This window comes from Python bivittatus, unplaced genomic scaffold, assembly GCF_059951505.1.
Source record: "Python bivittatus isolate LINGU-HERP-01145 unplaced genomic scaffold, Pbiv_v1 ctg000790_np1212, whole genome shotgun sequence".
Lineage (NCBI taxonomy): Eukaryota > Metazoa > Chordata > Lepidosauria > Squamata > Pythonidae > Python > Python bivittatus.
This window is the reverse complement of record NW_028277110.1, coordinates 4460457-4486459: the sequence shown is the minus strand read 5'-3', so window position 1 is coordinate 4486459 and position 26003 is coordinate 4460457. Positions and strand designations below refer to the sequence as shown.

General features: G+C 42.1%; 1 protein-coding gene across 2 annotated transcripts in view; it reads right to left on the bottom strand.

Annotated features, from left to right (window-relative positions):
- LOC103057723 (vascular endothelial growth factor receptor kdr-like) overlaps positions 1 to 26003 on the bottom strand; it is a 166922-nt gene that overhangs the window by 22705 nt on the left and 118214 nt on the right. Inside the window, exons 15-24 of one of the 2 annotated variants that reach the window (XM_088129275.1) lie at positions 24984 to 25109; positions 22392 to 22498; positions 21485 to 21620; positions 19261 to 19365; positions 15953 to 16069; positions 10957 to 11045; positions 10279 to 10444; positions 9221 to 9318; positions 7990 to 8112; positions 7466 to 7577 (exon numbers count right to left, since the gene is read on the bottom strand). In XM_088129275.1, coding sequence (XP_087985401.1) covers positions 7466 to 7577; positions 7990 to 8112; positions 9221 to 9318; positions 10279 to 10444; positions 10957 to 11045; positions 15953 to 16069; positions 19261 to 19365; positions 21485 to 21620; positions 22392 to 22498; positions 24984 to 25109 — 1179 coding nt within the window. The remainder of the gene's footprint in view (positions 1 to 7465; positions 7578 to 7989; positions 8113 to 9220; positions 9319 to 10278; positions 10445 to 10956; positions 11046 to 15952; positions 16070 to 19260; positions 19366 to 21484; positions 21621 to 22391; positions 22499 to 24983; positions 25110 to 26003) is intronic. The other variant, XM_088129276.1, reaches the window with a different exon arrangement.

Sequence of the window (26003 nt, the reverse complement as noted above, 5' to 3'; positions counted from 1 at the left end):
TGTCCACTCTTTGACTGAAAGCAGAAGTGTCACTGTAGAAGCCAAAAGCAAATCAATGGAGAATAAATTCTTTTCTGAAACTGTGGGGCTAAAACAGTCCTGGGTTATCAGCCACAATATATTACGTAATTGTGCACAAATGTATTTATGTACAAATTACATCATTTATATCATTTACATGATAGCACATGGGACATCATTTGCCTACCAACATCCATGTAGACCAGTGTTTTTCAAACTTGGCAACTTTAAGATGAGTGGACTTCAACTCCCAGAATTCCCCATGCTGGCTGGGGAATTCTGGGAGTTGATGTCCACACATCTTAAAGTTGCCAAGTTTGAAAAACACTGATATAGACTAATCTAGGTTTGTGGTTTGAACTGCAAGATCCATTTTTTTTCCAATTAATAAGGACGTCTGAATGAAAATCATATTTGCAGAAGCTGCAATTTTTGGGGGGGAGTGTTACAACATTCTAAATATAACTGCAATCATGAATGGCATACATGAATAAGTATATACATTGGGATCTTTCTTCCCTCTTATTTTCTAAGTTTCTTTTTCTGAAGAAAATACTCCTGTTGTGGGTACCGAAACAACCGTGTGGCTTAGTTAATGCTTTCTGGCATTCCCGTCTAACCTACCTGAAGCAGGCCTACTGAGTTTCCTTGGCTAAGAAGAAAGCTAATGCAGAAATGAGAAAAAAATTCTCCCGTGTTTCTTTTTCTACCAGTTCTCATTTAATTTGATGAAAGAGAAAGTTTCAGAGAAATTTGCACAGGTTGAGTGGGATAGCCTTGTATTTATAGAGGGACCGGGGTGCTGCATTTTGTTTCACCAACGGAGAATTATCAGCCTCCCACCTTCTTCTTTTTCCCATTTCCATTCAATGCCAAATTGTTCATTCTGGAAACCAGGCAAGCTGTAGAGGGAGGGAGAGATGTGCTGTGAGCAAGAATCACAACAGGAGGAATAACTGCTGTGGAACCAACACTGCCAAATGAAGTTCATAAGAAATTCACAAGTGTCCCAAGGGTGAGCTCAAAAAACAGAATCTTCTTTTGGGGAGGAAGAAAATTCCTCAGAAATTGCATGGCAAATTTGGGCCAAGCATTAGCATTAGTCATGGTGAGAAGATCAAATGCCAAAATACAGTTACATCCAATTGAGGCAGAAGAGGAAGATAACGATTTGGGGACAGAGAGGTTTTCACAAGGGGGAGGTTAACTCCCAACCTGCACCCCATAATTTGTAGGGAGATGAACACTTTTTTCCCACCACAGACTCTGATGGGAGGTGCCCTTAACTCTGTGATGGTGCATTCGGTTCTCAAAAGACCCCAGGCAAGAGACTAGGTGGATTCAACTAGGCTGATTCAAAGGTCCCCCTCACTGAATTAGGTAGCGTTGAGCTCCTACAGGAGTGAAGAAGCTGTAACCATCCAGTGGGTGCTTAAACCTCCCAGAAGCTCTAGCCAGCAGGGCCAGTGGTGAGGGTGGCTGGTAGCTGGACACACAGTTTGATGACTTTATTTAACTGATCTTGTTGCTTTGACACGATTGCCAGCGAATCCAGAGAAGGGCTACCTTTCTTATACAGCCCAATCTGCTAGGCACAGCCCAGTAGTTGAACAGGTCCGGTGGCCATTGCCACATCTGTTGTCTCAACAGTCAGACCAAGACATGGAATAATTCAGTGAAGAATCACTGGGAAAACAAGGGGGGCCCTTCCCCAATGAACATCTTTCTTTTGTTAAGGGAGTGGATGGAAGGAAACTTTGGAGGGAGGGTGGAGGAGACTGAAGATTACAAGTGGCCCTGAGAATATAGGAAGGCTTTAGAAGCCATGATGACATCATTGTGCAAATGACACAACTACTTTTGTATTGGTTGCATCATATGACTTCCACAAATTGCATAACCATGTGGTTTCTGCATTGGATGTCATGGTGCAGATGACATCACATCTCCCTCTTGTCCCCCTTCCCATGAATGCCCCAAAGCCCCATTTGCAGCCTCAGGAGACCCTGAGTGGGTGGGGCCAAAATGTTCAAAACTTCTTGTTTGGGAGTATTAAGAGGAAAATGGCTGCTTTATAATACTTATAAGACACCCATTTTGCCCCTTAAAAATGGTTCCTATTTTTCCTTATGGGAGAAGTTAAAACTTAAGGTCCCCAGTTTCTCCTCAACGCCACTCCCCACTTCCTACAGAAACACAAAGGGTCCAAACCGGCTTCCACAGGTCAGGTTTTCATTATCGAGGAAACTTTTTTTCCCCACAAGCTTCCTTGCTGACCAATTCCTCAATTAAATACTTGCTGTGGGAGTTGGAAGGCACCAATCCAAGGACATGGCTGGATGATCTTCACAAAGTCACTTGTTTGGAAGAACAATTTGCATTTTTGAATCTTTGCCTCGAAGAGAAAAATGGGATCCCTGATCTAATGTCACTGCCAGGGCAATGGAAGACATACTGGGCCAGATCCAATGCTTTTCTCATCTGAAAAAAGAGCCTGCTGCCTCAGCTAAGCATTTTGGTTGGAGAGGAGTTTTCTTAAAATGAAAGCAACTCTAAGCAAATTGCTCAGAAAGAGCTCTGTTGGCAAGGCATGTCATCTTTTCATTGAAGCTACTACATGAGGAGGTCAGAGACCTGATTTTTTCCAGTTAACTACCGTCTGCCTGAATAGATTAAGACAAATGTAAAAATGTTGCCTTATTTAAGTCATTTGTCTCCAGAATATTCTTCCAAGTCTGTGTGGGTCTCCAGATGTGGAGTGAGCATCTAGGTGGCAGCACTGAGACAACTTTGGCCGATCTTGAGAGGTAAGCAGAGTTAATACTTGGAAGGGGGCTGGTTAGGATTTGGATGGGAAACCACCAGCAAATCCGAGGAACGCAGGCTAGATTGCAAAAGGGGAAAACATCTTGGAAGAAGGCAAAGGCAAAACTCATCCAGACTGTCGCCACGGAAACTACAATGGCTATAGCGATGAAGTCACAGGAATTGACCTTGACTTGGAGAAGACCTTACTTTTCAAAGAGGAGAAAACGTGGCCAAACAGCTCCTTGCTCTGTGCTTTTACTTCCATGATTTCCCATCTGGGAACACTTCCTACACCTCGTTTGCTGAGGAAGGGGGCCCAGTGTTTTCTGTGTAGGCCCTGGGCGAGGCTTTGGAAATCTTAGAGCAGCCCTCTTCAGATGACATTCTCCAGAAAACCTGCCTGAGAATTCTGGGAGTTAAGAATCAGGAATTACAGCCCCCAAATATCTACAAGTTACTACACTGCGGAAGGGTGTCCTAGGGTTTTCCTGCAAATGGATAGCCTACTCTAGAGAGATTCCCATGTTGAAAAACACAAGCACGCCTTATTAGAGGGACCACCCACAAGGTCATGAACAGCAGATCAGGGATACAAAAAGGAGCAGGACATGTTTGCAGCAGCCATCTTGATGTTTTTGACCCCGCCACAGGTGCCCCCACTGCAGATCTCCCCCTCAGCTAGAGTACAGAGTTGGCCCCACTCTCCGTTTGCACAAGGAAACAAGGCCAAGAAGCCAAGCCAGCGCCTTGTGTAAGCAGACGGTGCACTTCAGACTCCACCGCTGTTGGCCAAAGTGCACATCAGTCCAAAGATGTGGAAAGTTTTCCGTCAAGGTAGAAAGTTCCCAAGTGCACAAGCAATTTCCTTAGGCCTGGGTCAAAAAATACAGACGCGCTTTCCTTTTTAAAAAGGGATCGCTGTGCAAAAATAACATTTCTCCAGCTAATGTTTGCTGATGCTCCTTCCTCACTGTTCTTTTATCAAGCAGAGAAGAGCTGCTTCTGAAACCCTTTTCCTTCCTTTGCATTTTGCACTTTGGCCTTGAGCGGGTCCAAAGCAGAGATCTCTTTCTCTTCTTTTCTCTTCTTTTCTCTTCTTTTCTCTTTTCCCCTTCCTCCTCAGTGCTTGCACGGCATCACTTAAGATCAACGGAAGACCACAAGGCTTCATCACAGAGCTCTTACTCAAGTTAGATGCAAAATTAAAAGCAAGAGGCCGGCCGAAAGGAAAGAAATGAAGCTGGGCAAGGGATATCTGCTGTTGGTGTTAAAACATGACAGGTAGAAGAGCAGCTTGTTTCAATACTTTCAGAGAAAATACAGGGAAAATGGATGTCCATTGCTTTCCATCACTATAGCTTTGCGGGCTTCCTGAGACCTTTTTTTCCTCTCAGGCAAAAAACTAACGTCTCAAACTCCATGCAATCCCTTCTCCGTTCTCTTTTAAGATTAATGCACAGCCCCTGCTCCATCATTTTCTGAAACTGAAGCTGAAACACTGGGGGAGTCAGGCAGTGCCTTTCCTGACAAATAGATTTTATTAAATTCAGGAGCTGGAGCTCACTTGATCAGGGTATCATGACAATGACAAACACTAAGCATGATCTAGAACAGTGATTCTCAACCTTGGGAACTTTAAGACCTGTGGACTTCAACTCCCAGGATTCCCCAGCAGTCCACAGGTCTTAAAGTTCCCAAGGTTGAGAATCATTGATCTAGAAGAATATGAAGAAGGGAGAGTCTAGTAGCACCCTTTCCGGCTAACAAATTTTATTAATTGCTGCAGCTCATCAATGCTTCTCCCTCTTAATACAATTTGTTAGTTGGGGAAGGGGCTACCAGATTCCTGATTTTCTGCCACCACTGATTAACACGGCTCTCCACCTACAAAACTGAAACATAGATAACCACAATCGTCACATGTCCCTTTCCTGTTTGATCGGCCACCTTCCCCTCCCTTCCTGTTTTTTCCCTATTTTTAGATTGTGACCCCCATGGGGACAGGAAGCATAGCTCCATATTTATTTATTGTATTCCCTTCCCTGATCTGCTCAAGCTCGTATACCGGGCTCCCTTCCAGATTAATACCACCTCCAGTCTGTGAATACGTTTGACTGAGGAACTGTAACAGACCGGCTTCATTACTTCCAGTCTGTTGAAGGATTTAAATCCATAGCTCTGACCTGCTTGACATCTGCAAATTCTTTCAAACAGGACTCACCTATATTTGTTTCACTGATTCCCCCCAACTTGCTTCCGGGAGATGTTAAATAAGGAGGTTGACAGGGAAGGGATAAAAAGGTAAAGATGGTGCCTGTGACCTTATGATTCACCCCTTTTCTATTGTGCCCAAACATGTAAAAAGGGGGCAGGACATCGATTGTGCACTCACAGCTATCTTTACTCTTTTTGGACTCCCTCGCAGATGTTTCTGATGCCCAGCTGGGCTAAGGAGAGAATTGTCAGACCTCTTTAGCAACCATCAGTCTAAAGAACAGCCAAAGGCTAATTCACCCTGAATTCTCATCAAGAAGGCTTATTAAGAAAAAAGGATGAAAGGAAAATACAAGAATTCTGGCAAGTAACTTTCCTTTCAAAGCTGGAACTTATATATAGGCAATTCCAAGCTGTTAGGTTCCGGTATTCCTCCTCTTCCACATCCGGCATATGGGGTAGGATTGCCAATACGTTCTGGGAAGGCAGGCCATTCTGCACCTGGGTTTCATGAGCTAATGGCCACCAGCTGCATTATCAGTGTAAGAATCCTTCTTGGCCCCAGATCAGCTGGTGACCTCCAGGTCAACATCAATACTTGAACCACAAAAGTACATTGGAATTGATGGGATACAAAATCCCAGATACAGAGAACTCTTTGCTGACATCTTATGGCCACCTAGATTCTTGCAGCTCAGATCTGGTAGCCCCACCCCCCCCATTGCAACTGTACAGCAAAAGATTGACTTAAGAAAGCCTTCAGTGACTAATGTGACCGAGAAGTGACCATTTATGTTTTTTTAAAAAAACATCCTGAAAGCTTTCAACTTTCACAAGGGTCTGGCTGCTTAGAACTGCCCACAGAAGGGTAGAAGTCTCCATTCCAAGTGGTCTGTGGCTTGCAAGTTTTCTCCTTCCCCTACTTTGATCTGTGTTCTGCCAAAAGAATATGCAAAGTTTGGCTGGGTTCCCACATTTCCATGATGGGAACGTCAGCCAGCATGTGGTCTTGTGGGTGTTTCATTTTTCGGAGGGTCAGCGTTTTGGGAAGAATTGTTGGAGAAGAAAGGACACCACAAAGATTAGCATAAGTGCAGAATTCCCTCTTCTCCCACCCTCTGTGTTTCTCTAGGATAGTTTTTATCTTTGTGAAAGGTACGCAGGAAAGTCTTTGGGAATGAGATCCATGGCAAACCATGAACCAGGAGGTCTCTTGTGTGGGAGATGTTTTCTCCCATTAAAAAGCCAGAGAAGCTATGGTTACAAGTTGCCAACATAAAAGTGAGTTTTCCTCCATAATCTTCAATACCAAGAAACGGTGGTTCAAGTTTCTCACTCTAACCCAGATTTCAAACATCAGCTTTGGAAACAGTTATGGGCCAAAATGTCCACCAAGTATCTTAGTAACAACAGGAAAGTAGCTTGCTCAAACAGCATCCTTCCTAATTTATCTTTGAGAGAAAAAAGACATTTCTTTATAGATTTAACCCAACTCAGAAATGGTTAGGCTATGTAGATCCATGCAATGTTGATTAATTGTATGGAATAGAGTAGAACCTTTATTGCAGTCAGTGGCCATTACACAGTAAACCATGACACTGGATGTGCATATTTTAGATGTTTATCCTACCTGTGAGGTAGGCTGGGCTGAGAGAGTATGCCTGCTTCAAAGCCACACACAGTAATGGGCTGACACACACTGAGCTTCCATGGTTAAGAGTCCACCTTGAGTCATGTTCTGGGAAACCTAGTCCTTGTCTCAGCTGGCTGGGTGAACAGGCCATCTTTTGGACAGCAAGCTAGTATCTTTTGTGACAATGACAAACTGTCTTTTGCTAGCCAAGAACTAGGACTGAACATGTGAGAGCCCAACCACCAAGTAGTAGTGATTACAAGGCTGTGTCTTAGGTTTTATGGTATTTGATGGCATTGCTTTACATCGGTTGTGCTGCTATGATTCCTTCTACAGTAATCAGGCCCTTTGCCTGAAGTGGTTTCCACATTTTGTAAATAAATAACAATTGTTTGGTTGAAAGATAGCCCATGACCCCAAGTCAGCTCCACAGGTGAGGCTGGACTTGACCCAGATCTCCCTGCACCTAGTCCAGCACCCTCACCACCAAACCACATTGGCATTGTAATGGGTGGGATGTCCACAGCAGTTGACGCTCATCAAATGCTCCAGGCTAGGAATGAAGGGAATGAATGAAAGAGGCTCTTGACAACAGGTTTGGCTGGAACACAGATTTTGCTGCCCTTCTAAGGAAAAGACGCTTCCCTTCTAGAAAAGGACCCCCTCAGATAATAAAACGTGACTTTGGTTAATTTCCAGGAGCAAAGGTCCCCCTCTGACTCTCCTTTTATCACATTGAGTGGAAGTACTTCTTCTTCCTAAAATCAAACCAAGGAAAGGCAATCTTACCTAGGGAAAATATTTCCCACAGCAACACACCGAAAGACCAGACATCACTCTGAGTTGTGTAAATTTTGTCAAAAATTGCTTCTGGAGCCATCCATTTCAGGGGAAGCCTGGCCTGGAAAAGGCAGGGGGTACAAGGTTACTGTGTTGTCACAGGCACCCAAGATGGAGGGTTGGCCAAGTGTACATGGTTGGGTGTTGCTGTGCAAACTCAACCCCTTTTGTACTTGCTTGTGGCATTGTGATGCAAGTAGAAAAAGGTGAGCTTGTGTTGCAATGCTGTAATGCACATTTTGTCATTTTACATGGTATCCTCATGGTTAGGAAAGAATACCTAATTATGTTATCAATTTTTAATCAGGTATTACATACACTGATCCAAGCATAGGTATCCTAGTCAATATCCCAGGGGTGGGGTTGGGGAGCAGGGATGAATAGCATTCATAATTAATGCCCCAAAAGGAGGCCAAGGACACAGCTGGGAAATGTGCATCATTGGGTCGTACAGCACCCCGCCCCATACTTACATCGCCTTTCCGCACATAATCAGGATCTTTGTATATATCTCTGGCCAATCCAAAATCGCAAATCTTCACCACGTTGTTTTGAGAAAGAAGAATGTTCCTGGCTGCCAGGTCTCTATGTATGCACTGGAATGAAAAAAGAAATACAAGGAGATCAGGAAAAAATGTCAATGATTTTCATCTATTACCAAAGGGGCGTCTGCAGGGGAGCAGGGTCTGAAAAAACTCAAGAGGGTGTCTGTGACTGATTGGAGCCCTGCCCATTTTCACATGTGCCCCAGATGTGACCCATGTAAAGCAGGATGTGGTAGGAACACATAGCTTTGGACAACATCTTGACTCTTTTGACCCTCACCTCCATGGATGTCTCTGTTTATTTCTGCAGTTTAAAGTAGTCCAGTGTCTTACAGCATCTTAGAGAACTTAAGGAGGGCCATAAGGAAAACTGTGACTATGGGTTTGTGGAAGAAGACCACGTGCTGTGTATACGAAACATCCCAGGTTTGATGCTTGTGGAACATCTTGACTCTTAATGGGTTGGCTGCATTACTCTGGAACAAGTTGGTTAGGAACAGGTCTACCTACATTTGGATGTTATATTTTATGTAATTTTTAGTGGTTCCTTATTGTCTGAACTCCGTGAAACATTAAAACCTTCCCCAACAAAGAATACTTTCAAAGGGCTCTTTTGATACCTCCAAATATAAAATGGGATTGCATTTTGCTAATGAAATCATTATCACAACTTCTGAATCCCGTTCCATCACACCCAGCTGGTGGTTATACAAATATCTTTTCCCAATATTTATTTGTTCTCGTCTGAATTTGAAGAATAGAACTCCATCAGCTTTACTGCTGCTTTGTTGAAATGTTGGATGGCATTAAAAGAACGTTTACTCATAATGATACAGCTTTAGAAATAATAAAGAGGAAAATCAGGATCATGCCCAAAATTGTTCTGGATGATGGATTAATGTGTAATATCCCAATAAATGACTGTATAATGATTGATATGATGACCCAAGCCCATTTTAGTTTAGTCCAATGCAGTGTTTTGCAACTTGGCATCTTTCAGGATGCGTGGACTTGGATCTCCTGGTCAGCATTCCTATCGCTTAGAATTCCGAGAGTTGAGATCCATACATCTGGAATGTTGTGAAGTTTGGGAAACACTAGTCTAGCTTGTCATGTGAACCCAGTCACAATTTTTGACAACTCTTGGGACAACACTTACTTTTCTTGAGGCCAGAAACTCCATGCCTTTAGCCACCTGGAAGCTGTAGCAAATCAGGTCCTCCAAGGTCAGAGGTCGCTTATAAAGATCTTCAGTATCTAGGAGAAAGCAAGGGATGATCTGAGCCAGACATGCAGAGGAACATTTTTGTAGTAAAGACTCACCTACATAGGATGGCAGGAGATCTATATATTTTTTTTTAATTTCAAAGTAACCATGTGGAGTTAGACCTTAGATGATGGCTAAAATAACATTCTAGACTTAATGGACTCCACTGTGTTTATAAAGAAAAAGGATGAGTAAATCATCTTGTTGTTAGAGAAGCAATAAAAATAGCACTTCATTAAAGCATGGTTTGCAAAGCCCTAACCTTGTTATATTCTGGGAAGAAATAATTATACATATTATTTTTTTCTTTCAGACTGCATTTAATCATTTGTGGACATCCATAGAATGAAGCCATGTGTACACAGAGGATTTTCCAACTGCAGTACACAGAATGCAAAGCTTTTACATAGGTCTGAGCTCAAAGGTTTAAATTTTGGGTTCTTTCTCCCACCTTTCTGAGTCAATGGATACTGGGCTGTCCTGATCAATGTTGATGTAACAATTCTTTCTGGCCTATGAACTGTAGGGTTCCTGCAATAATAGTTTTATTCCTCATAACCCAAAATAGGCAGGGACAACTTTTCCAGACTTTTTAAAACTTTGGGGGATGACTAAGGTGTTAAGGAAGGAGAAGCAAGGCTTAATGTATCCATTTTACCCATTAAACCCTTAAATTCCAATTCTCCCCAAACAGGCAGACCTTTTGGGTTTTGCTCATTCTATTGATATCGTGATGCCCAATGGAGCAAGATGCAAAGCTACAAAATAAAAAAAAGGTGGCCCATCTTTGCTAAGAACATTACTAAGAGGATGGCAGAGTGTTTCTAGTTTTCCCCAACCTGCTCACACTTTTGCAGATGGAGTAACCCAGGTGTAGACCAGAAGAGAGTATGCCTCCAAAATTGGAAATCCAAAGAGACCAGAAAGTGGGCTGGTGGGTGTTCACTGACCTTCTTCTTCTTCTTCTGAATCTGTGTAGCTTTTGTCTTCAATGAACCCAGAGCTGGCAGAACTACCAGTGCTGGCCACACTTTCAAGACGCCGCTTAATCAGCTCTGTTAAGTCACTGATAGACTCCTTCAATCCTTTCTCTGAGCAATCTGAATTTTCTGGTGGCTAGGGGAAAAAAAAAAGACGTAATAATGAAGCCCATTATCACTCTTCGGCCAGGTTGAAACGACATGCTAAACACAAGACCTGGGTTAACAAAAGGGAATGGCTGTTTTTATTTATTTTATTTATTTAAGCAACGTATATGGCCGCCCAACTCGCTCATGGTGACTTGGGCGGCTTACAGGAATTAAAATCCCAAATACAAAACCCAGTACAGCCCCCGCCCCACTCCCCTGGAGACAACATAGGACCACAATGCCCTGACTTCAAACTACACTGTCCATTTTAGCTGATACTGTATAGGTGTTTTCATTTGTTATCAACAACCCAATTAGTTATTAACGCAAAATACAAAAAAGGATGAATTTTCCATTTTGAATAAAAGTCTCCCGAATGTCTAAGGGATGACACACATGGTTGAATTTACCCAAACCCAATTCTCCCTTGGACGAGAAATGAAACCTTTTCCATGTGATGTTTTTAAAGGACTGACATGCCTGGGGTGCGTATTTTACCTTGCATACAATGAAATCACCTCGTTTTCCTCGCAGATAATTAGACAGATTTCCATACTTGCAATATTCTACTATGACCATCAAAGGACCTGCGGACATGATCAAAACAAAATTTATAAAATGATCACACATGGGAACTTCATAGGAATAAGCAAAAGTAAGTAAACATCCCTACTGCAAGGCCAGAAGAAAATGGGCAACAGATAAAAGAAGTCTGAATCCAGGGTCAGAGAATTGGGGCCAGGAAGTGAGAAATGAAAACTGGCTACTGGCCATATTTTCTGTTTAATGGGACAGACACACCAGCTTTTACTTGCTGATGGGTGTTTATGCAGATGTTACACTGCTCCCTGCTATCACTGTCAGCCTTATGGTTTGCCTCCCCATCCTTCTGAACATGCCTCCTTGCTCCATGAACAGCAATTATGCTATTAATTAGCACCCTTGGCTGCCGTTGAAGGAAATCACTGATTCCCCTAATCAAGAGACTAACATCAGAGCTTGGCCTAGATTTGAGAGCTGTTTAGCTCCGGCCATTATTGACTTGGCTGCTGCTGAAGGACTTCCCCACATCAAATCATACTGGGTAAATCTGAAGAACCAACACAATGGAATGTTATGCAGGAAGTTGTATAGATTATGGATCATGGATGTCTTCAAGCTCCAAATGATTTTGTCAGAAAGAACAAGCACTGCCTCTTGGAGGCACACCTGCAATATCACAATGCACATACAGAACATTGAGGTTTGAATTGCACTGGCACAGCAGTGTGATGGTGTGATGATGCTGACTCCCCCAGATGCCATCGCTAAGGAACCAGAAGACATCTGCTCCCAAACATCTTGGGTGTACCGCCAACCTTCAGTTGCTCCCAGGTTGCTTGGTTATTTGTGATGGAAGGGGCAATTCATTAAATACTTAAGGAATGATATCAGTTGAATGTAATCCAGGTTCTGATTCTCCCTTTCTTAATTGCCCTGCATCTGTCACAGTGTTAAAAATGTTGTCCATCCTCATTTTCAATGTTGGGCTAGGACTTGGGCAACTGAGTTAAAACTCCATCTGCTTACCAAGCTCATTACGTGGCCTTGGGCTAGGGACTTCTCACAGCCTAACCAACCCATAGGAATATGGTGAAGGTAAAATGGATAGGTAGGAAAGGACCATGCTGAGCTCTTGGGAAGTAGCTGAGATATAAATATAATTATATATTATTATATTGTATATTATTATAGCTCTCTTTACAAGGCTGGTCCTTGCTGACAAGAACTTGCTTTCCTAACCGTGGTCAGCAGAGATCCAATAGCCCCTTGGTGATGCCAAGGTCAAAGGCAACATGTATTTGTTTCTGTACTGCCCTGGCACTTAATGACTCAGGGTGGTTTACTTAAGAAAACAAATCAAATCAAATGCCTCTAGAGTTACCAATGCAACTCAGGTTTATCATCTGCCCCAAAAACCTGTTGAGGAAGATGGTTTTTCCAGCTTTACCGAAAGCAAGCCAGGTGGCGGGTCACCTCAACTCAGGGAAAAGGTCTTCCATAACATGGGTCTGTGATCAGACTTCTCTAATGGCAAAAGGAGCTGCTAGGATGGGGTCATCAGGGCTGAGGATCTCCCCACCCCAGTGCTATCACCATGACTTAAATGTCTTTTTTTCCCTTTGGTGCCTTCAAGACAGTCTTGACCCCTGGTGACTGCTTGGACTAGTCCCTGCAGTTTCCTTGGCAAGATTTTGGAAGTGGTTTGCCCTTGTCTTCTCTCATTGCCATTGCTCTCCTGGGGTTGCGAGAGGGACTGGCCCAAGGTCACTCAGATGGCTTTGTGCCTAAGGTGGGACTAGAACTCACGGCCTCCCAGTTTTTAGCCTGATGCCTTAACCATGACACCAAACTGGCTCTCTAAATGTCCTATAGCTATTGTTAACTATAGTGAAAGTTAAAGATAGCTGCCCACGTTGGCCTTGGATGAGAGACTCTCAGGAAATCCTCCTATGTAGGTTAGACCAGGAGGTCCAAGAGCAAACCGAAAGAATGTGATGGCCAGTTGGCAACAAACCTACATGGGCATGTCCATCTCATCATCATCAGGAGTCAAGCTCAGCTTTGGGGAGTTGTTTAATTATTTATTTACTACATTTGTACACTGCCCGAATCCCAGTGAATTGTTTCTTTCTGACAACATACTGTACGTACTTATTCCTATCAGTGTCACATCTAATCAATATTTCAAAGGGGGAATCTGGACTGCAGGTGTAGGATTAACTCCCAACCTGCCCCAAAGCCTAGTTTTCTTCTCTGTTTTCTTCATATAGGACAGCCAGGTCACATGACCTTTTTTTGTGTTGTGTTGTTGTGTTGTGTTTTTGCCATCAGCAAGTTGTCCATCATCATGGACATCAGAGGGGTCCATCCTGAGCCCCAAGGCTGCACAGGAACCCTAAATCCTCCAAAGTCTGTTACCAAATTGGAATTTAAAATGAGATAGAAAGGAAAATGATTAAATGCATGCCTGGAGAATCATTTCCACGTAACCATCACATCTAGTTAATGTTCTTTTCCTACTGATTATTGCAGAATGCATCCTGCATCTCATAAGCCACGTGTGGCCTAAGGCATGGGAAAAAAACACTGCACACTCCTTACGTTAACTGGCTCATCTTTTGATCTTTGTTGCTTTGGTTTACTCTATTTTTCCCCGTGGCATTTGCCATATTTTGCTTTTGGAACGTAACTTTGATAAAACTCGGCGAAAATCGTTTTTTAATGTAGGGGTTTCAGTAGAACTGCACTGAATGCGGATCTTCAGTGCTTACTTTCCCCTATTTTTGCCAATCGCATTCCATGATTATTACTGCTTTCTTTATTTCCCTGTTTCTCCAGCTAGTTTGCATGATACATTAAGGTAATTTTCCTACAGTCTAAATCATCTTGTGGGGCATGTTTATACAGATAGAACGAGCATCATAAAGAGCCCCAAACACGCTATGAATGCTTTCAAAAACAAGGGGGTGCTGCGTTTTTATGTTATTGGGTTCTGCCTTAGCTTCTTTGACCGAAAAGCTGGCATATATACAGTACATATAAATACACACATACACACACACACAGACATCAACACAACAAGGAAAATGTGCTTGCCCCCAAATACTTGCAGTTACTACGTGCTACTAGATCTTCCAACCTCAGCTTCTTTAAATACTTAGAAACTTATATAGATAGGTTGAACTGGGATTCCCTGAGTTAGACTGGAACTGAGGTGTGTAATAATAATTCTTTTTAAATCCTAGATACAGTTTTGCTTTCTAGTACAGGTAGTCCCCGGGTTAAGAACGCCCGGTTTAAGGATGACCCATAGTTAAGAACGGAGTCTATTGTAGCAAAATTCGAATTAAATACACAATGATTGAGTTAAATGCATGATGGTTCGAGTTCATTACACAATACTATTTGTACAGTATTATACAATAATGTTGTTCCAGCTTACATATAAATTCGACTTAAGGACAGATCTTGGGAACGGAACTTGTTCTTAAACTGGGGACTACCTGTACTGATATGCAGAAGCCAATCTGTGCAAACTGGGCAAAATCCTGTGTGAATCATAGGTAAGAACTGGAAGCTCAACCCAATCCTTCAACCCAGTTTGGAAAACTGATCTGATTCAGATATTAAAATCAAATTGTCCAATTTCCCATGCAATATGGAGTGTGCCGTTCCTGTGTACACTTGAGGTCCGCAATGTCCAAACCAAATCAGAAGCATTTGATTTAGTTCTGAGCTGAACCCCTTTACATAAAATATAGAGGCAACCCAGATTTCTATTTATACTTTGCATTTTCCTGCGTATAATTACAAGTTCTTTCATCTGCATCTAAGCTATGCCCTCACTGGGCAGCTGGTTTAGGAGCCCTAGAAGACAGATATCTCAGCAGCTACGCCAATGTGATTCATATGTCCATGGTCCTAACAATAATAATAACATCATGGTAGACACGAGACTTGGGCGAAGTATCCAGCGGGGGCTTCATGTGAGCACAAATTAAGCAGTAAAGCAAATATCTCCTTTGGAAGACTTGAACGGCTGCTTTGCAAGGCAGTTTCTACTTTTGGGGGGTGTGCATGTGCGGACACAGATAACACTTCCACTGTGGCTACTAGTGAGGCAAAGCAGCCATGCGTGCACATCCTTCTTCAGACAGCCAGTGGCAGCCTCTGAAGCATGATCAAGAACCTTTCCAAGGGAACAGCTTTAGCATGTCAACTAAAGATCCTGCACTCGCGTGGTTGTGCTTTGTGAAATGCCCCTTTCCATTCCTTTGCACACATATTGGAACTTTTTTTCCTGTGACGTAGATAACATGGATTGAGATGCAGATGGCTTGCTTGCCTTCTCCTGGTCTCAACAGCCATAATTTACTTAAAAAAAAGATCTTTGACATGAGTGCAGTGGCATTCAACCTATGCATCAAGATTATGGGGGACCAACCAGGACATCCCAGATGCCTTAAAAGATCTTCTACGATATTATGCCCAATGAGTGGTACAATTCTTAGTCTTGCCATTCCAGGTTGCAGGTGGCCTTCCTGAACATTCTCCTTTCATAAATCACTCACTCACTCACTCACTCACTCACAATCCCAAATTCTACTCTGGCATAAGAAAGGTCCATCAGGAAAAAAAAAAGTTTAGCTCAGCCTTCTGACTTTTGCATAGATAGGCCACCTTGTACTTTCCATTTCTTTTGGACTTCAACTCGCATCTGCTGGAGGGACTGTGGGAGTTGTAGCCCAGAACAACTGGATGGCAGCAAATTGCTTCCCTGTGCTATGTTACAAGCAGGAGACTTTTCACGTCCATCTAGGGATGGTCACACATCACCTTAATGTGGTTTGTTTCACCACCTATCGGGAGACATATTTGGCACTGATTCATTTTAATACAGAATTTTTGGGTTTTGTTAAGTTACAGAACCAAGGAATCAGCTAATGCTCACCTCCCGGCTTGGTACACGCCCCCAATAGGTTGACCACATTTAGATGGTGTCCAATATGGATCAGGATCTTCAGTTCCGACATCAGAGCCTTGCATTCATTGGTCGTTGCACACTCTGCTTGAGATAGAGGACACAAGTATCTTTACACAACAGGATATCATCAGCTGGAAGAGTCTAATCCTGTTTATGTTTGAAAGGGAAGCAAACACGGCCATGGGAAAAAACAAAGCATGTCCTGATCTCTTTTAGGGTCTCTGCATAGGAATCTTCTCATCAGATAAGGCACAGTTTCCTGCCTTGACCTTCTCAGAGTCTCTTATCTGCAAGGAGAGGATGAGAGGTTGAGCTGTTCTGGAAAAGCCTTTCTGCTCCCAATTTCCTGCCAGAAAAGCAGAGTAGAATGTTGACCATTGGACAACAATGGGAGTTCTAAGAGTTGTGGCAACTTTCTGTCCTGTTGAGGTCTACATTCCATTGGGAGTAATCTGGAGGGATGGAGCTTCCCAAAATGTTTAGATCAAAGGACACACCTGGCTTTGGAGGCTGCCCTGGAGAGCAACCATTCGTAAGGTGGATTGAGAAATGGCCCGGAAGGGTGAGAGGGGATACCAACTTCATTCATTGCTTGAGTTTTATTTATTATTACTACCATGGTCCCATGATGGTTTACACTACAATCTGGCTTTTCTTCATTTCAATTTAGATAGAATTAAATTTAAATCTCCTTCATTACATTCCACTGATATGATTACTATTAACCATATCAATGATTTTATTAATTTTTTTTCTTTCCCATTCAAGTTTACAATTCAGTGCCACCTTTTGGAAGAACTTTGGGTTCCCACCCAAGGCTTTGAAAGGCTCAATGCAGACCTAAGAGCTGACGTTGGGTATGTCTACTAGCAGGGAATGGCCATAATAGTGGGTGGAACTTAAGCAAGCAATGGGAGGAGTCCATTTCAAAATGGAAGCCAATATCTCCTCTCTTGGTTTCTGGCACTTTTTTTCCTCTGTCTCTCATCCTCTTTTTCTCTCTAGATGCTTTTCCTTGTCTGTCTCCTTCTCTCCATGCAGGAGGCCTGAACAAATTGTTCCTTTTTTTACCTGTAGAGAAAATTGCTTACTTGAAGACGACCTTTGAAATTAGACCAAAAGCAGGCTGAACTTAGGCTGAGACGTGCAAATCATACACCTGTTCTTGGACTTAAAATTAGCACTTAATAATTCTGGCAACATAGACTATCATCACGCAATAGCTTTGCCTCTTACAATAAGGATTGTTCACTCCAATGACTTTCAGAAAAGAACTGTGGACAATGGTTGCCGAGAATTACTGTTTTCCTTGGAAACATTTCTTGAACAATCCACATAGTTGGCAAATTGTAGGATGACATTTTCCATTGTGTCCTTCCATGTGGGATTATTCCAAAGCATGGAAAACAATGTGTGAAAGGACCCTTGAAAATATTACTAAATAGAGAATAGTGGCTATTCTTGATGGCCTTGAAAGGAATGCTGGGTGCTCAAAGAAATTGTGTTCTTACAAAAAAGGATAAGGAGAAGACTGACCAAAAGTTGTGCAAAGGTCTAAGAGAAGGTTTTGCGTTGTGAAGCAAAAGAGGCACTAAGCTTAATCAACAATAAGATGTGGCAGCGAAGAAAGAAATTGGTCCATCCCTCACATAGTTAGACAAAAATCCATAATATATTTTAAAAACGACTATTCCAATCAATTAATATGCTAAATGATGTATTTATTCATTGAGTATCTGCAGAGAACTGGTATATAAATGTCATTAGGGGATACCAGATGGCTCAAATCTTCTCATTGGAAAGAAAATACATTCCTTTATGTTGAGAAAGTTTGTGCCCTTCATCTGCTTCCTTGGCACAATTCCCTTCTAATTGCTTTAAATACTTAAATGTTAAGGTATCTAGACTACTAGAAATTCATATATCTGAGTTGAAAAGATACAAACCTTTGATTGTATCATCTCCCTCTCATTGTGTGGGCTGCTTACACCCTAATCTAGATTCCTTCCTTCCTCACCACTAATCTGAGGTCAGATGAATTGCAAATTGTGGTGCTCACTTGTTAATCTCTCTAACACTGAACCCCCTCCAGGCATTAGGAAACAAGAGGATACATATTCCAGCTTCACCCACTTCACCCCAATCTCTTGGTATGTTGATGGAGCATGCCTGAAATGAGGGCATGAATCTGGTTAGCTGAACATATTTATAGTGTCTAACCTCTGACATGCCAGAGACTGAACTTGGATCTTCTGCACACAGAGCCTGCACACTTCCACTAGGCCAGGCCCACACTCAGGTGGTTTTGGCAGGAAAAGTTCTTGTGTGCTTTCTGGAGGAACTCTAAGCATAGGCATACCTGGTGGTCAACTCAGCAAGGTCCTCCACATTGTCCTACCGCAGGTTGACCTGTAGATCTTTGACAAGGGCTCACAGCAATGCTGTTTCATCATGTCAAACCTAGAGGTTGCATCATTGGACTCAGGACCAGTTTCAACACAGATGCTCTGGAAGGTTCAGCAACTGCCTAAGAGCACTAAAATCAACCTTGATCCCAAGTCTGGGTGGATGCCATTACCTTGGACCATCTCACCTGCCATCATGTATAATTCACATGTTGAGATGGGAAGAGGCAAAAAGCAGCGACTTGGGGCAACAGAAGGTGATAACTGTACCAGTGGGTGTTCTTGAGATGGGACCATGTTTAGGATGATTTCTCACCATGGTTGCCATGGTGAGGAGGCTTGGCTATTTCTAGGAAGGTCACAGGGTAGATGTGTCCAATCTCAAAATTTCTAACCTGAAGGCAAACTACCTCTTCTATCTCCCTGGGATGGTGTCTCCCTGGCCCACCCTCTTTCTGTGTGCACCCCTTCAGCTGAAGCATTGAACTTCAGCCACCCGACATCTTTATTTATGAGGAGCTCTTGCCTAGGTTCCAAAAACATAGCTGTAATTTTTAAAAAACATATGCTAGGGCTGATGTTGGCTTCCTACTTTTTTCCCACTGAAAGCAACTGAAAAACAATACAGCCAAATCAGGCAGGATTGCTCAAGGACACAACGATAGGCATAAAGGTGTCCTTAGGCTTGGCACCACATTGCCCACTGCACTCCAGAGGAACTATAAGGAGGAGAGAGGGAAGAATAATTTTAAAAAATGCCATCCTTATTCTATTTTTAACTGCAGTGTTTCTGATCGTACGGAAACCTATTGTGAAACAAACGGCTTTGGGTTTCAGAAGGAACTGTTGAGGAGTCTCAGAGAAGTGTACCTTTAAGCATTTTAACAGCCACTGTTTTGCAGGTTGAAGATTTATCTATGCCAAAAGCAGATGCTTCCACCACTTTCCCAAAAGCACCATGACCCAGAGTTTTACCTAGAGAAGCAAGAGGAAAGAATCAGCCAGACAGCATCGCAACACTAGGCATTGAAAAGAAGCAGGGTTGGGTGCAGCAAGACCAGCAGAGAGACCTGCTTTGCGACACTCAAATTCTACTATAAGACAAGCTTGTTCTGCAAAAACAGTTCTGCAAAGCAAAAAAAAAAATGTTCTGTAATTCCTCTTGTTTTGCACACTTTTTTTTCCCTCTCTCTTTTTTTCAGGATTGACTCTTGCTTTTGCAGAAACAACCCCTGACATTTTTCTGAGGATGTATTACTTTCAAATATAAATTTCTAACCATAATGGGGAAAAGAAAATCATAATTGTTTTTTCAAAGAAGGAAGGAAGGAAACGTTATGATATAAACATCTCTGCTTATATCACAATATCCAGTCATTACTTTCCTTTGTTCCTTTTTCTTATTTTTCTTATTACTCTATTTTTTAATGTTGAGTTTCTGTTGATCATTCACTGCTGTTACATGCATTTTTATTAGTTTGCATAATAAAATAAATATTTAAAAAATGGAGACAATTATTAGATTATGCAGGTCGATGACACTGCAAGCTGTTTTCCCCAAAGAAATTTTTTAGTCAAAGAACCCTTTGAATATTTCTTTTTGAGTATAATCAGTATAATTTTGTAACCAAACAGGGAAAACTTTTTTTTTTCCAAAAAAGGAAGGAAGGAAGGAAATTCTCAAAAACATGGATTCTGCCCCCAAGAGCACACCCCGTGCTTCCTCTGAATTTGCAAAGAATTGCCATATTCACATAAAAAGTGCATGTAAGAGAAACATCCACTTCTTTTTTTTGCAAAATGGCAGAGTCCCAGAAACATGCAGCAGAAAGTCTGTATCACATGCTAGAACATATGTATAAACGGAACAGAGTTTATAAACATATGAAATAATACAAAATTAAACACACAGAGAAAAACACACAAAACTGAAGAACCATACATTTCAGGGAACATACAAAACAGTTAAGAATCATTTCCAGAATTCAGAAAAGCTTGCAAAATTATGCATTGCTAAAGAGCTTTCATGCTTCCATCAACCTTCATTATTCAGTTAAATAATTTCACTTTAGTCCACCTCTTCCTCCTCCTCCAAATAATAGTAGAAAAAGATTGGTAATTATGTAGATCTTTCTTGTTTTCACATCCATTGGGAACAGGTAGGCAGGATTCGTGGGCAAAATATTAAAACATTAAGGAAGGATTAAAAAGTGGGAAAGGACTGTGGCAAGCTGACATTTCATTGAGAAAGTAGTGGATTTTCTAACCACAGAGACTGTTGTGTTGGATAAAATCCCAGGATTCATCTTTGTGTTTCAATTAGTGAACCATAAACGACTGAAAAATGATTCTCTGCCTTTTATGCTTGTAGATATTGCCACTTTTTCTTCTGCAGAATATTATGGGATTTGAAGATACTTCATAAAAACTTTATGGCCCATATAAGGTTCATTCAGGTTGGCAAATATGTCTTCCAGTTTATAAACCCATGAATTGTTCACCAAGATAACAGACTGAATTTGGGGTTGAAACAAGAAACAAATTGGACATGCTAACATTTCATTAAAAAGGAAAGTGGGCAATGGGACCATTCTTTCACAGTATGAAAGAGACACCTTGCCCACCTCTATCCAACCATCCTCTGCAATGTTTAGCTGCAGCAGGGAAATATGTAAAACACTTTTCTTCTCTTTTCTTCAGAGCAGTGACAAGGCCTAACAATTCTAGTCTATGTTCTGTATGAAGCTGAAGATATCCATTAGATCAGAGACAGATGACACAGTCTCTTTCAGATTTTTGCACTACAATTCCCATAATCATTCATGCAAAACATCTGGAAGTCACCTGCCTGACCACCCCTCCCATAATCAATGGATTAGAATCTTTATCATCATGCTGAATCCTACAACATACAATTGGACTATTAGCTGTCCAAGCCAGCCCAGCTTGATGTTCCCCAGATGTGTTCAGCTACAACTTTGCAAATTGCCAGCCAGCATAGTCATTAGGAATTCTTGGAAGGGTGACTTAGGCAAGATTCCCAGAATATTCAAGGCCACCCCCCCCCCCAGAAGTTTGCCTAGGTCCCACATACCCAGCCGCAGTCTGTCCCTTGGGAATTCCCATTTGTTGCTGTCGTAAGGAAGACGTTCACACTGCTCATCGAGGGGCATCTCCTCTGGATCCATTATGATGGACAAATATCCGGTTTTAATATCTGTGGCATCCGGCTGAAAGAAAGAAAAAAGAAACTCCCTAACATGAGAATTGGAAGAAGGTGGATGGAGCCTGTAAACACAGAATGAGGTGAGAAGACAGAAGCTTCATCCGTGCAAAGGTCTGAACAAAGGTGACACTTCTTTCTCCTAAGGAACATGTAAACTACCTTCTCCTCATTTTCATTCACCAGCTTGTATTCTTTCTACATTTGCATGGATGTATAACTATGGGTTTGTTTAGTCATCTATAGCAAGTTAAATGGATTTCCAGGCGACTAGAAATGTTGGTGTTCTGCTCCAGCCTTCGCTTGGTATTTCACATTTTTCTGCTGGTGACACAGCCCAGAATTGATCATACCTTTGCATAATGATTAGGGAAAGGAGGGATTAGGGAAATGAGTCCCTGCCATCTACAAACCAAGTAGTGCTCATAAATGATAGAGATACAGAATTCACATTTAGAAAACAATTCTTTTCCCATCACCCACTCCTTATATCCCCATGGTATTAGGGCTGGGCAAATCTTTCAAAAGTGGTGCTTTCAAAAATGTGAGAGATGTGGAAACTGCCTCTTTTTGAATCATTGAAGCAGCCATGTCTTTTTCCAGAATCACATGGCTGCTTTAGAAGCTGCCTCCAGCTAACTTTCCAGGGCTAAACAGCTGTGGGTGTGTGAAGACTTTTCTCTGCCTTTCCTGGCACCACCGAAGTTGAGTACTACTATTCCTTCAGCATCTAAACTGATGCATTTCTAGGTTGAAAACATGATGAAGATCATCTTACTTTTCTGAGTTTCCGTATGAAGAGGGTCAGAAGGAGCCAAAAGAGAGTGGCTGCTAAACCAGTGCAAACCAAGATGATCACTTCTATGTTGGACTTTTCTTCAGAGCCTGAAAAAGACACCCATGAGAGTATTTCAACTCAAGGTCCATTGCCCCACCACTCCATCAAGCTTCACTTGCCATAAACCATACATCAGTGTTGTCCAAACTTGGCCACTTTAAGATGAGTGGACTTCAACTCCCAGAATTCCCCAGCCAGCCATGCTGGCTGGGGAATTCTGGGAGTTGAAGTCCACTCATCTTAAAGTGGCCAAGTTTGGACAACACTGTCATACATGCATTGAAAAGCAATAGCCATTGGTTCTTTAACAGCAGTTAAAAGAACATCTGGAGAGTTGGGTCCTGTTTTGACAACTTCACAGAGTGGCCAGATATAAAAAAGGCCATTTTCCACCTTTTTTCCATTTCCCACCTTTAATAATAGTTGTAATGATGAGGGAACTTTGGCAACTGGATCTTGCAGTATAAGTTTGACTTCTGCTGGTGAGACATGAACACATCCATGCCATGGTCTTGGCAATAATGCAGAAGCCGTTTCCAGAATGTTTTTAGATACCCCAGTTTAGTCTATAGCCTGAGAATCTTTTGATACTCTCCCAAATCTGAGCCTACTTAGCTTTGTTCAGGGTCAACCAAGGTTGAATAAATGCTGCCATCGCAGCTGATAATCCCTGTTAAAATGCCCTCTTTGATACAGCTGCTAAAGATGAAGGAGAGCTGTGTTCTTATTCTCTTTTGCAACCAGCAGCTCCATGCTTGATTCAAGGGAACGACGTAAGAATCCTGAATTTAGAGCTGGGCATTTTCACAGTTCTCTAGAACAGTGTTTCTCAACCTTGGCCACTTGAAGATGCTCTAGAATATCTCTGGGCAAGCCGAGAACTTGGACTGACTACTTTTCTAGTCTTCTCCAGGAGAGAGAGAAATAATACCAGTTCTCATGGGCAGGATTCTCTCTTAGGAGTGAAAATACGTCCTGCTATTGAAAAGCCTTTGGAAGAGTTTTTCCCTTGGGATTGAGTGGAAGCCGGGGGGGCTGCAGACCTCCAGAGACAGCATGTGCATGAGGAATCTATCCATCCTCCTCAACCATCATGTAATGAAATAACTATGAGGACCACTCAGTCTGTTCCTGAGAATGCCTCCTTGGAAAGAGTTTATAAATCACACTATTTTTTGATCATCCAATTGAATGAGAATTGGGATGGGGGAGGAACCCACAGGGTAATTTTTCTGCCACACACTAGACTGGATTGGGTCTTCCTCTCTCTCTCTTCTGTAAAATGACAGTGTCATTATGGTGGTCATCCCCCACTCACACTTTGCAGAGACTTCTAGAGTCATCCGACAATGGTTGTGCCAAAAGAGCAATAATAAACAGTCACAGAACTTCAGCGATATAAGCTAGCAAACCAATCTGTGATTCCCTGTTACCCTGGAGGCAAAGACCAATTTTAAAAGTATTTTGCATGCAGGAATCTTAAGGAATGCCTTTCTCCTCTCATATGGTTCCCATATCTGGGCTGCCAAATTTATTTCAGATGATCATTCTGGCTGCTACCTAGTAACTGTGTTGAAATCTTGTAGCCCAGAAGCACTGCAGTCATTCTTCCTGGGTGCCCCAGTGAAGTGGGGTGAGTAGTTATAAAGAAGAGGATATTCCACGATGGACTCCCCATTCTTGAATGCCTTCCAAGGGTGGCAATTCATGCTGAAAACGTGTTCATGCCTTCCTGAGATATTTTATTTTATATTGATTTATTTATGTATCAAATTTGTCACCACCCATCTTGTTTATATTCCCACTTATCCGCAGACATTTTCTTTTCTCCAGATCTGAAATGCTTGCAATACTCTAGGAGAGTAGCTTACAGATGCCTTTTAAAATATTTCCTAGGTTATGTCTTGATGAACGTCATTGAATGGCTTCACACAACACACTGAGCTAAAGTGTGGCTTGGTTTGTCTGCAGAATGAACCAGTATGACGAGCTTCTGTTTAATGCTGACTGCAAATCCTGGCAAATGGGCTTATTCCTTAAACCATTGTTAGTCAGCCACAGGTTAACCACTTGTCCAAACACAGCCATTATTGTTATTGCTTACTTGATTAAAGTTTATAATCTGCTCAGAGAAGTTCAGGGATGTGGTGAATAGTCTGCTAAAATCCTTTTCAGAATGGTTTCTCTTTCCTTTCCCACCACTGTTCTGTACTATTGTTGTTGTTTTTTAAGTGTGTGGCTATATAAAATATGCACGGCTTCTTTCCTTTGTGCAAAGTGCAAAATAAGCAAACAACATTGTTCCACTGAAGTAAATTAAGGTGGGGTTTTTCTTTGCTACTTGAACTAATAGAAATTACTGGCTTGTGCATTCCGATCTTTGATATATTTGTAATAACATCTCAAATGCTATCTATGAGCCCTCTCCCATCTAGTGTTCTCCAGAGGTGTTCCGGCTGCCTGGGAGTGATGGGGGTTGTAGTCCCAGCGTAAATTGTTGGAGACAAACCACTTCCCGCTCGCCTCTCTCACCTTCTATTTTAATAAACGCCCGGGTACTGTCTTGACCCATCTCGTTGATAGCTTGGCATTCATAATGACCCTCATCATCCTTTTTCACTCGTTCAATCACCAAAGTGTTGTTTTCCATGGAAATTCCTGGAAGAAGAAAGGGGATGGGTGAAAGAGAAGGAGAAAGGAGCATTATTTTAAATGCATCATGTACTAGGGAGTCTTTTTCCCAGGGAAATTGGTACTGGAATCATCAGGCTAGAAACAGAAAGAAGTAGCACGTGTGTGTGTGTGTGTCTCTCTCTGCATGTATAAAACCATGACCTTGAGTATTTGATCCCCTCTGTGGATGCCTCAAATGATGGAGCTCCCTTCATTTGAAGCTAATCATCAGCCCATCTGGTCCAAATTTATTTATGCTGAAAGCACGGTCTCTCCAAGATTTCAGGGAGAGACCCTCTTCTGCATTTTGACATTTTTGAAAGTGGATTTTCCAGGAACTGAAGTCTTTATCTAGCACGGCACTGCTATTCTGTATTGTTTTGAAAGGAAGGGGAATTTTAAGGCATGCAACTTTGCTCCTGCCAGAACTGTAGGCATCTAGAGGTAGTTCAGTCCATGTTCCTGGGTCTTATCTTCACAATCTGTGGATGTGTTCATACAGCTGGAGTGTGATCTATTTCAATAGAGGCACAGGACTAATTCTTTTTCATCCATACATGGTTGAAATGTCTTTGGAATCCTTGGTGCTCTCTGAGCTTCATTGCTTGTTTGCAGACGTTTCATTGCCCAACTAGGTAGCATCATCAATGTGAGTGAGTGTGGGGTTTAGAGCAAACCCCCACACTCATTCGCACTGATGATCTTACCTAGTTGGGCAATGAAACGTCTGCAAACAAGCAATGAAGCTCAGAGAGCACCAAGGACTCCACATTTCAACCCTCAGCTACAGATGTTCTCTTCTGTTGAAATGTCTTTGTTACAGTAGATGTGGCTCTGTTAACCCATACATTTAAATCTACCTGGAAGAGGATGCTCCTT